This window comes from Periplaneta americana, chromosome 10 (genome assembly GCF_040183065.1).
Source record: "Periplaneta americana isolate PAMFEO1 chromosome 10, P.americana_PAMFEO1_priV1, whole genome shotgun sequence".
In the NCBI taxonomy this organism is placed as follows: Eukaryota; Metazoa; Arthropoda; class Insecta; order Blattodea; family Blattidae; genus Periplaneta; species Periplaneta americana.
The window spans coordinates 86,436,911-86,449,839 of record NC_091126.1 but is presented as its reverse complement, the minus strand read 5'-3'; the positions used below and the strand labels follow the sequence as shown (position 1 = coordinate 86,449,839).

At 36.9% G+C, this 12,929-nt stretch overlaps 1 protein-coding gene across 5 annotated transcripts in view; it reads left to right on the top strand.

Moving 5' to 3' along the window:
* LOC138707859 (uncharacterized) overlaps positions 1 to 12,929 on the top strand; it is a 234,955-nt gene that overhangs the window by 182,604 nt on the left and 39,422 nt on the right. For all 5 annotated transcript variants that reach the window (XM_069837844.1, XM_069837848.1, XM_069837845.1 and 2 more), the window contains exon 21: positions 3,213 to 3,341. In XM_069837844.1, coding sequence (XP_069693945.1) covers positions 3,213 to 3,341 — 129 coding nt within the window. The remainder of the gene's footprint in view (positions 1 to 3,212; positions 3,342 to 12,929) is intronic.

The window sequence follows — 12,929 nt, the reverse complement described above, 5'->3', positions numbered from 1 at the left end:
TTATAACTTCACGAAGAATGTTCAAGAAAACAAATTGGGGAGGGGCAGGAAGATAGAGTTACCTTAACTTCACTAAAACACTAAGAGAAGATCACTAGTAAACTTCAGCCTGCAACTATTTAGGGGGTGTGGTCAGATGATAACAGAAAACTGGTGAATTTATGGATGGGTAAAGAGAATATAACGAGTACCCTGCCAACATATTCAAGTCCATTACATATTCTTAATAAATTCCACGTGGACTTGGCAGAATTTGAATCTGGATCTCTGTCGTGGAAAAATTAATTACGAGCCATTCAAGTAAATATGGACCACTTGTAACTGCATGCATATTGTAAATATCTGCATATGCTTTCTCTGGGGTGTAATATGTGATCTCTAGAAAATTTCAGTAACATAATTTCTTAAATATTAAATAGATATAGTTCTATCTGTATAGTAAGTTATATTTTAACATAAAAAATTGTTACGGAATTGACAAATTCCTGCAGTATGTTTGGAATCTGTGTTCTACTCACAGAAGCTTACAAATTGAATTGCTGATAATTAACTAAATATGATTTGAGACATTTACTGTAGTCACCAGAATAAAAGTTTTAATTTTTACAAAGTATCATGTATATGAGAAACATTGTTTGGAAGCTGGATTCTGCCTTCATCATTAGGGAAGGCAAGAACAGTGTGTTCTACAAGATGAACGGATGTCAAATATCGAAGTGAATGAATAAATGAATTTATGAATGGAAATGAACTGAAAGGTGCTTGTGTTCTCATGTCATTGCATTTGTCACAACTTCATCAAATAGCGCAGAGCATAGCTGATGAACATCATTTTGGAGGGAGCCCTTAATAAGAGTTATCCTTCAGTTTCTTTTTATGATACGTCATTAATTATTTGGAAATCGTATGAATATATGAGTAGTGTTCATGATGACAGGCATGATTTCAGATGTAATGATTAGAAATTAGCATCACAGCTCTTTTCAGATGTATCCTGTCATCTTATTTCTTCTTCAGTGGAAAATATTCCGAACATTCTAACAGTGTACCTACTAGTTTCCCACAATCTATTCATGAAACATTTTTAAAGAATGGACGTCAAAAGAGCTAATCTAATATCTATTAATGTATACCAACACTTTTGCCATATGTCTTATGGCATGAAAAAAAAATTTGTAGATTTCTCAGTAGTCAACATTAATACCGTATTTTCTCGAATAAGCCTTGCACACCACTTTTGAGGGGGGAAGGGGAAAGAAAAATAAAAATACAAAAATGAAACTTTCAATAAATGTATTCATGAAAAATTAAAAACAATTAAATACAAATACAGTTCAGTTAACAATAAAATAAAATAAATTTTATCCTGAAACAGGACGGATTTCTAACCCATCCTATGCACATGCTCTGCATGCATGTCGTGCTTCGTCAGCTATTTACATAATAAATATCTTGCATCATTAATAGCACGCATTAGTAAATTAACTACCTTTATTTTTGTAACACTACGTGGTTTGTTATAATAAATGTCTGACACTATTAACTTCTTCATTCTGCACTGTTTTCGTCATCACCATCACACCATCAACATTGTCACCTGGGCATTTGTCTTCACTCTCACTTCTCCATACACAATCGTCCTCTGTTCCTTACAGCTGATTGGAGATGCTGCACTTCTTGAAGCTCTTTTCAACTAGAGGGAGCGAGCGATATGCATGCCCATGCATCACGAATCCATTGAAAATATATGACGCACAAACTAATACACTTGTCATGCTCGTACTTGATTCTGACACATCTAGGCCTACTGCTAATCCAAACACTATTTAACAGTGTTAAGAATTAAAATACCCACGCGGGAAGATAATAATGGCATGCGGAAAAAAGTCGAACAATGTTGTCAACTTAATTTCGAATAAACCGCTCACCCGTAATTTTTACTTTTATATTTAGGAAAAAAAATTGCTCGGGGTATTCGAGAAAATACGGTATTCAGTTTACAATGTAGGCCTACAAAATTTCAAGGCATACCAACCATATCTTGAAAATGGCCTTTTAGAAGCAGTTCCACTGTAGTTGAAGCATGGTCTTGACATTTCGTGCAGGTTACGTGGGTGGCAACACGTAGAAGTCTTATGGAGTAGACGAATTTTCGTCCACAGTGCATCCAAGGTCATGCTTCAACCACTGTGGAATGGCTTCTAGGCAATCAGATGCAACTTCAAGCCATGAAACTTAGACGAAACCTACACACATTAACCTGCCTCAATACTTTTTCCATACCACCAACATAGCCTTACCAATGACATCAATTCTTATTACTTTTTGATTAACATAACCAGAGCAATATGCGACTCAGGATAAATTTCGTTGGAAATAGAATTCCTGAGGTAAACCTTCTTACAGAATGATACTTAAAAGTCAATTATTACTGCAGCACTATGCTTTTGGCGAAATATAACACAAAGGCAGTCAGTTTAACCCTTAATAAAGTCTTCAGTTCATGCAGCCTGTGAAGGAGAAAAACTTGCTGTTAAAACATAAAAAATGTATACAATTTATTTTCAACGTGGAGATGTATATATTAGTAAAACATAGGTATGTTATTATACCTGATAGAGCATGCGTACTTAGTAGATTCTTACTCAATCACTATATCCAGTGACCTGGAAATTGGCCATCACTGTAATGACTCTCTTTCGTCATATTGATAAATGGTAAAATTCAAGGTAAGATGATTTTTAATGGCACTATGTTAAAATACTAGTAGGAGAAACGGGAGGAATAGCACGCGAAAATCTACCACTAAACTACGTCTTTTTCCATCACAATTTCCACTTGGACCCACTCGGATTTAAACCAGATCCCCAGCGTGGAAAGCTGATACTCTAGCTGTTTGACTAATGCTGTGCCATGTTTAATATTACTTTCTTCCAATTTCTCCACTATGTAGGACTGTAGTTTGTACATTCATTCATCTAACCACTCATACATACATACATTCAGACATTATTTCACTAATACTTTTATCCATCAATTAGACAATTAATTAAAACATCCATCCATGAGAAAGAGAAATTTGAAGTATGTGTGTGTTTAATTTATTAGTTTGATTCTCACGACTATTGTGCAATAACACTGAAATAAGAGCAAACTTTATTATAAACAGATTTCGCAACAAAATGTTGAGTAAATCGTAAATTGCCTTTCAGGTAGCCCAAGCTGTTGCTTATTCACTGGGCATAGACTTGGAGCTTGTCAAGGTGAAACCAAGCAACACATTGACTGCTCCCAACAATGCAACGACTGGAAGCAGTATCACGAGTGAATTATGCACATATGTAGGTATTGCCATCGTACATAACCAGCTTCAGTAACATTCTGACTGGATATTACATAATGATATTTTTACTTAGTACATTATCTAAATGTAGTACGTAGATGTTGGCATTCTGACTACAAACGAGTTTTACATAAACACCACCTTCATTAATAATACATAAATAAACATTATGATATGTTAGTAATGTAAGAAAATAAGTTTAAAAGACAAAAGAATCTTGTAATAATGTTTTAAAAATAATGCTATACAACCATCTACCTTCACTATAATGTGACGTGTAGCGATGGGAGAGAGGCGAAGTTTGGTAGTTGTGTGGAACGGCGTCATATTCCATGAGCAATATATGATTAGATTGTATTGGTGGGATAAAGAAACACACTAAGATATCTACATACCAGGAGCAGTGACGTTTGTTCTTTCTAATGAAAGAAAAAACACAAGGTAATGTGTATGATAATATGTAAGCCACTAATGAAATATGATCTGTTATTGATTTAAGGATCACAAATTAAGCAATAACTGTAGTACACACAGCCATAAGTAATGAGCATTTCCAATTGAAGATACAGTAGGAACTTGTTATAACACGGTTATAGGGGGACATAGTTAACCCCGCATTATAGCTTAAGTGTAATATATAGGAATATGGCTTGTAGAGAGAAAAATGATATGATGGAATGTTGCAGAAAATATTTTAACGTAATACCAAATTGTATAGACTGCACACTGTACATTGAAGTATATAGTTATACAGAGAGGTATGTCTGCTTGATTTATTTGTGTCAAAAGGGAGAGTTATTCTGTTCTTATTCAATTCTAAGCAAGATTTATTTATTGAATTCTTCACAGCCAGAGTTCTAGTAGGAAGCAATTGAAAATACAGGGTAGTTTCATCACAGTTATACACTTTATGGTCCTTTAAATTGTTATCGATCATTACTTTGTTTAATTTCTGAGGGAAGAGTGGTGCAGATTCACTGTCACTTAATCGTGCTTCCCCTTTAATGCTTGTCTGGCTTATTCCATGTTGAGAATTCCACCACGAAAAAAATTAGACATACTCCCTTTTTCATGTATATATTTATATACCTTACAATTTCGTCAGGCATTTCAAGTGAAATTACTTAACAAGTGCACATACATTTACCTACTTCTTACTACTTTTGCAATAAAGTCCAGTCCTGGCAATATGTTTACAATATTTTTACTTTTCCTTTCACTGCTTCATGAAGAACAGATTTTGTTCCGCTTACATTTTTCATGATATAGCAAACTTATTCAGGTAGAAAAAGTTGTCTGATGTTTTAATTTAAATGAGAATTATATTCCTGCTCAGATTGTTTTCTGCTCTAGATACGAGCTCTATGATCTGCTAGACCTTTAAATGGGTCGGACCCTTTCAGTCCCTTGCACGTAGGCCAATTAATTGGGCCTGACAAGCAAGTTTATTAACTACCAGGCGCCACAGAAGTGGAGATAAAACTCCCCCTTGAGGGCATCTCCTGGGCACAGTAAAGATCAGTGAGCACTGATTGATACTGTTGCCCAGCAACCCTCTAGAGAAGCCATAATTCATTGGATCACCATTTGGTTGACCCCATGTCTAGTAAGTCCTCTATAGATGGAGCCATGAGACGTAAAGTTGAAGGCCCCCTCTATGTCCAAGAAGACAGCTATTGCCAGGTCTCCCTGATCCAGAACCTTCTCAGTCCGCACCATGAGCTGATAAAGTGCCGTCTCAACAGATTTGCCAGCCTGGTAGGCATGTTACAAATAATTAGGATGCAGAGGCTTGTATGCCAGAACTTGATTTCTAATATGTCTATCCACAACCTTTCCAAAACTTTCAAAAGGAAAGAGGTCAGGCTATTAGGTTGATAGCTCTTTGGCCTAAAGTAGGTATTTCTACCAGGCTTAGGAATAAAAATCACCCTAGTCTGTCGCCAATCAGAGTAAACTAATCCTGTAGCAAGGCAGGATCGGAAAATTCTTATCAGAAGTGGAATAAGTACATCCTGTCCCTGCTGTAGCAAAGCTGGATATATACCATCCACTCCTGGGCTCTTAAAGGTGGCAAATGAATGAAGAGCCCACTTGATCTTCCTGAAGGTGATAATATCAGCTGCAGTCTGCCAATCCAGCTTAGCTGGTCGACAGGCCTGGCTATATACTGCCACCTTTTCAGTTACCTGAGATTTAGGAAAATGTGACCTAAGCAAGAGCTGCAAAGTTTCCTCCTCCAAGCCAGTAAATGTCTCAGAAGGAGTAATTAGTGAACCTAATTTGTTTTTGCTGTCTCTCATCAGGACCTTATGCACTCTAGCTGTTTTTCGTAGATCATTAACACTTTTGCAGAAGTCTCTCCAGGACTCCCTAGAGCAGCCATCGGCAGAAATGTAATCGCGATGCCTGTTACTAAGTGACGTTGCAGGGGGCGGGCAAGGAATACACATCCCCCCTCCCAACCAACCCTTTGCAGGTACATTGTGCAAGTAGCTACCAGTGGCGTAGCATATAGCTAGTTAAGCATGGCTCTGTCCAAAGGTAGGAAACGTGTATTTAGAGAAGAATGGGAGGAGACGTATTTTTCTTGTGCTTATGGAAACAAAAGTATATGTTTGTGCTGGAAAGTTTTAAAGGGCATTTATCAACACAATATTAAACGTCATTATAATGTAGCCTATGTCATGAAGTGCATTAGAAGATCACAGGAATTTATGAACATTTTAAATCCAAATTGCAGTACGAAGAGCAATAGCAAAACGTAATAGATATGTACGATATGGTGTGATCATTCATTACAATGATAGATATCTGTAAATCAAATATGAGGGAAAAACAGTTTCATTTTTCATGCTTACAATCTCTTTCTGATTTTTCTGAATCAAATTTAAATAATTATACGCATCTAAATCTAAAACAAGAATTTCAACAACGGAGATTCGGTGATTTTTAAAATATTGCAAATATTGCCTTTGACCATAGACCTAAACAAGCTTAAGCCAGAAATGCAGCAAGTAGGCCTAGTAGCTGATTTACAGAATGATACATATTTACAAACACAGTGCAAAGACGTGTGGTTTAAATTTCTTTAAAATTCTGTCTACGGAAAAATATGCTTCCCTTAGGTTATTTGCCGCCAATATAGTGGCTATGTTTGGTTCCACTTACAGTTGCGAACATTTTTTTTATTTCAAAATTGAAACTTGCAAAATCAAAACAAAGATCGCGGCTGAAAGATGAAAGTTTATTCGCTATCATGAGATTGGCTACTTATAATATAAATTTAGAATTCTGTGGCACCTTGAAAGTTACGGTACAGTAAATATGAAGTTTGTGATGGCTGCACGCCACTGATGTCTGAGCAGGCCTTCCATACTAGCCACAACCATGCGACGTCATGTGAATTGCTGGTTGCATTGCCTGATGTCATTGTGAGTACAATTCTGCCGATGACTGTCCTAGAGGCTTTCTTCAACTACTTCTTATACCTCCACTGTGAATCCTTAAACTGGTTCCAGCTTTCGATATCTTACTTGTCTTTAGCTTTATTACACAGCCATGTAGTGTTTTTCCGAAGATAGCTAGGCTCTGAACTCCAGTGGAACTTCCTATTAACTGTACTCCTTAGATTAAGTGGACAGTTATCCTCATAAGAAGACTTAATAGCCGAACATAAAATATTAATATTCACCTCCAAGCCTTTTTTCGTAGATGAGTTCATATGAAATCCCCGATCGATTTTACCCCTCAGGTCAGGAGTTCCAATCAGTCCTCCTGGAATTCCTATAGGATCTTTCCTCCAGGAAACCTGTCACTTGAAATTCAATATGTCTATTATCCAAAAGGGAAATTTCTATAGAGACCTTTCAACCACTGATTTTATCCAGTATACAACAAGATCCCGTGGCGCTATAGCCCATAATGGGCCAAGATCGACCAGCTGGCTGCTGGCCTCACGTCCACATGCCGAAGCAGAGGTGGAAGATCATCCAACCAGAATGGAGGTATCGTGTGGTTAGCACGATGATCCCCCCAGCCGTTATAGCTGGTTTGCGAAACTGGATTTTCGCTACTTATTGTAGCTCTCCAAGCATATCACGATGCTGGGTGGGCATCAGTCCCATACACTGGCCGAAATTTCATGAGAAAATTTCTTCTCTCACGAGGACTCGAACCAGTGCGCATTCCGTAATGCGAGTCTTAGGCTGGTATTCATAGTCGACACTTTGGCCCGGTTGCAGAAACGCAAATCAAATCAGTCCCTGATCGCCAGTCAGTTGATGTCTGATTTATTTGATTGTTCGTTGCGTTGCACAAACGTGAATCTCCAATCAACTTGTCTCAATTTACTAATTGCTGATTTGGGAAAGAAATACATTTGACAACAGCGCTATTTAGCAACCACAGCCAATTTGATGCTCTTTAAAAGTCGCGAAACGAATGCATCAAGTGGGCGGTGACTAGGAAAACAAGTGAATGTTTTGCTGGTTTGTTGCTTTTTGTAGAAAGGAAACAGGCGGATTCTATTTGTATATAGACTACAATATAGTGAAAAAAAATTAAGCAAAAAGAAAAAAAAACGTGAGGGGGCTTCTGTTGTGGGATTTGCTAGGGGAGTCGACAAGAAATTGGAATATGCATAGCCTCCATAACCTAAAATAATTCCATTTCCCATCTCTGTTTATAAATTGAGCTCGTAACCTACTCATTAAAAATATTGTGTTGTCATGTGTAGAACCCTGCCAACGGGCTACAACATTCCAGAATTTCAATGATGGTGTAGACTACATATTACCTGTATATTCACAGAAAAGAAACCTTTTCTATTTCGATAAAGTTCGGCATCATTTCAACCAGGTGATTGGACGGGGATGTGAGCAGTCTATACAACCAATATTAGGCTACACTTGGAAATCCTGACATGGCTGAAAATTCTCTCTGGATTTCAAATCGTTCCCTGTTTGAAGTTTGGGGATTTATGAGACCCTGCCATAACAAAGCAATTTCATACGTAACATTCCTAACTACTCGGCAAATAGTTGATTTGTGGACCCTAACAAGATAACCCAAGACCATCTGAAAAATTCCAACAGCATAAAATCTCAGCATTATTAGAACTTGGTTCATAGCAGAAAGTGAAAGGTTTCGATTTGTCTGTCTGCATATAGGCCTATTTGTTTCAATTTTTGAAAGTAACAAAACACACGAATCCTTACTTAACCTAAATCTTTGCTCAAATTCTCTGTCATTATACATAAAGACAATTCATGTCCATCACGGAAACGCCTTCTTCTTAATAATATTTTTTTTCATTCTAAAATTTCTTCATCAGAAGAATCCATTATGTCGAAAACAATATTGTTACGCTATAACTATTTACTATATAATTACAGTAACTGCATTACAAACAGAACAACATAAATAACCTACTTGATCGATGATCAGTGACTTGACCAGCAAAAATCTGTTGATCAAATCTGATGGAAGACTGATCTCCGATCAAACACTGATTGTTCTTTCTGCAACAGAAATAGAACTGATGGCCAATCAAACCCTCCTTGATTGCCAATCATATTTTGATCGGTGTTTCTGCAACCGGGCCTTTATATCACCACTTTGCAAAGTGACACTTTTGACGAAAGTGGCTCTTTCATATTAGTGTTATTCATAGACGATTGAAGAAGTGCACTTCACAAAGTGTCACTTTACGCCAGCAAAGTGTAGAGTTACAATTTGGTTGGTAATAGAAGTCCCACAATGCCTTTCAAAACAAGTGAACAAACAATAACAAATTAATGACGTATAACCTACAAATTACAATGCTTGTAATGAATTGGGAGCCTATTGATTGCGCGAGGAAGAAAATATATATTTCAAGTTGTTTTATTTCAGTTTCTAGCTTTTGTTGCCGATAGTTTAGATTATTTCAGTCAGTTCAGATATATAGCATTTTATTAAATAGTTAGTGATACTGCTGGTGAAATTAGGTTAGGTTTTGTACAGTACATAACTGATCCATTAATTTATATAGTTAGATTAGGTTCTGTACATATCTTTTTCATTGATTTATGTCGCTAAGTTAGATTTTGTATGTATCCGTTCCACTGATTTATACAGTTCGGTTAGATTTTGTAGCCTACGTATCTTCTATTAGTTTATATAGCCTAGTTAGGTTAAGTTAGACTGAGTAGGTTAAGTTTTGTGTAATCATTAAATTTATATCGTTAGGTTAGGTTTTATACGTATCTGCTTCATTGATATATCGTGTTATTTCCGTTATTTTCATTTTTGTCTTTTTCGTGAATAGTGAATAGAAGTAAAAAAAGAATGAGATAAACACATTACTACTGCTATTATTATTATTATTATTATTATTATTATTATTATTATTATTACTACTATTATTACTACTACTATTTTCTCTCTCTCGTTTCCATTATTGCCTGCTCTTCTGGAATATTTTGAATGCCAAATGTTTCTATAATGCAAAACAAAATAGGCCTAATAGTATGAGATCTCTTTTCATGGTGAGGTTATGACTGCACATGAACTAGAGACAGTAGATGTATTGCTTACCGGCGTGAAAATATATATTACCGGTATCAAAACAGTAATGATTATATCAACACCAAGATAAATCTTATCTCAAAATACAGGTAGTCAACAAAAATCAAAATCATTTTAAACCCAATATAATTATGGAATCTGCTTAGAAGGCAGACACGTGAGGTCTCTCAATGCTAATTTAAAATAATTATGCCTACATTAGATTGAAGTTAGTTTAATATTATTTAAGTTAAAAAATTCGTTTCAGTAATAAAAAATAGGTTACATAGGCATATCTACCTACATATCACTTCATCGAATTGAGGTTATAAATATACGAATGTTACTATACAAATACCTGAACTATAATATTATATATATTAATGTATGGTACATATCTGTAGCATAGAATTTTAATGCAGTCAATAACTGTATTATTGGAGGCACTGGCAAACGTCTATTATTCGTTTTTGTCAACCAGTCATCGAAAATATAAGCAATCTCAGTAGGTTTCTTTATCAAATCGGAACCGTTTTTTTTAATTCTATATCATTATAAAATTCCACGGGATTGTCTTTAGGCCTATCTCTAATTTGTACATTGTCCACTAATTGTGCCATCTCTTCCGCACGTTCTAATAATTCGACAATTTCCAAGACGTCCGCCATTTTTATACAAAGTGCCACTTTCAGCTCAAAGTGTGGTCGGAACTACACTTTCATCCAAAGTGTCCCTTTGCACCAAAGTGTCGACTGTGCAACGGAAAAGTGATACTTTGCATCTTCCAAAGGACACTTTAATCGAAAGTGTCGACTATGAATACCAGCCTTAGACAGGATGCTTTAGACCACAACGCCACGATATGACAAGATACTAATGTAATATCTAATGGCATCCTCCCTTCTGTCATTACAATAGATAGGTTCACCATTATTCAGGATTTCAAAATCCATTGTGCTTAAGAAATTAAGAAGAGCATCGCCCCTGGCATTGGTATTGGTACTATCCCATATCCCATGATGGGAATTGGAATTGCACTCCATTACCAAGTCAAGGTTTCATTTCTACAAAAATTAACAAGGTTCTCAAACTTCCTAAGAGGAGGAAGGTCCTTGGAATCATCAGGGATATATACCGAGCATACAACAAGTTTTCTATCAGTATTCCCTTCTTTAAATCTCTCCAGGACAGCCACAATATCCTGAGAACAGAACTGTGGTATTGCCCAAGCATTCATAACCTTAATAAGGATACATGTTCTAGGCCTCTCTGTTGAACAACCATTAAAAATGAAGAAGCCTGATATATTCAGATCCATAATATGGTCCTCATGGATCCATGGTTTCCATATGAAGGTGATATGTTTCCTTCCAGACAGCAATCTCCAGGTAAGAATGCTGGAAACAACAATACTGTGTTGGCGATTAGCCTGTACACAATAAATAGCAAAGGTATTACCTTCCATGTGCAAGCCTCTCTAATTCCTCCTCTTCTGCTTTGTTCCGTCAGGTCCCATTAGAGTAAATGTTGCCTGGCCTGCTCCATAGAAGAGCTGCTTCAATTTTGGATTTCTTTTTAAGGTTCAGGATGCCCACCTTTTCAGCTAGAGTCCTCATCAAAGCTTCTCCACTTCTGCCATGTTCTGATTCCTCTTGCGAGATCCCTGACATGGTAGAGTCATATTTCAGTTCTGCTATAGAGTCACCCACTAGGAATCTCTCTGGATTCTTAGGTTCCCTAACTAAGCCTCTGCAATGTGAGTTGACCTGTTTCCAGATTCCTCACCATGCTCTTCCCTAGATTTTTTAATTTTTTAAATTTTATTGGGTTATTTTACGACGCTGTATCAACATCTAGGTTATTTAGCATCTGAATGAAATGAAGGTGATAATGCCGGTGAAATGAGTCCGGGGTCCAGCACCGAAAGTTACCCAGCATTTGCTCGTATTGGGTTGAGGAAAAACCCCGGAAAAAACCTCAACCAGGTAACTTGTCCCGACCGGGATTCGAATCTGGGCCACCTGGTTTCGCGGCCAAACGCGCTGACCGTTACTCCACAGGTGTTGACTCTTCCCTAGAGTCCCCCATTAGGGAGTGCTGTGGTTCTTTTGTTTCCTGGGATAATATTGTTCCCACAAAGAATGTAGAAACTGAAGTCACTGCCCCCAACTCCTATAGAAGTAGAAGGCCTGGTACCCCAAGGGGATCATTTGTGACACCGATTATTCAAGTACCCAGTGCCATTCAGCCCTCAGCATGATACATTACACATTGGCTTGGGTACAGGATCGGCAGGTGATAAGGATAGGATAAGGCAGACATGACATTGTAGGACATACTTCGTCTGGCACCTCAGCTGAGACATGTCCTGAGTCCCCACCCACATGGACAGTGTTACTTTAAGGTGGTGTCCCTGAGGAAGGCTCTAACTGGAACAAAAGTTTCAAAATCAAACACAAGTATGGAAGCGTCAACGAATGCATTTTAATATAAATAATATTAAAAGTAGAACATAACATTTGGAAAGCTAAAACCAGGGGCAAAGCATCAGAGGAGAGAGGGTAGACAGCGTGTACCCTAACATTTTGTGAACAAAAACTTTTCTAGTTAATTAAATTATTCTTTTAGAATATTAATTATTTCCCAATACATGACATTATTGTATTTCCCGCTTTACCTATTTTTGACTCACTTCTGCAATGCTTGCACTCGCATGTATTACACCAAGTATGTTGCTATAGTAGACAAAAGTAGACGCTGACTGGTCTGTTATTTTCCATTTGAATTTCAAAGCTTTCAGATAGAGCAACACTAACGCTATCTGGCTGTGAAACTGTGACTTTCCTATGGCGAGATTTCTCTGCCTAGTAGACAGTCGCACCAGCGTTTCTTCTTGCTCTTATTGGCTAGTATTTGAATCTCAGTAATAATTGCTCCTATTGGCTACTATCTCAGGCATGCTTTTAATGTAATTAATTTGAATTTACTTTATTACAAGACACATCTAAAATAAAATAATGATATAATAATATTCAAA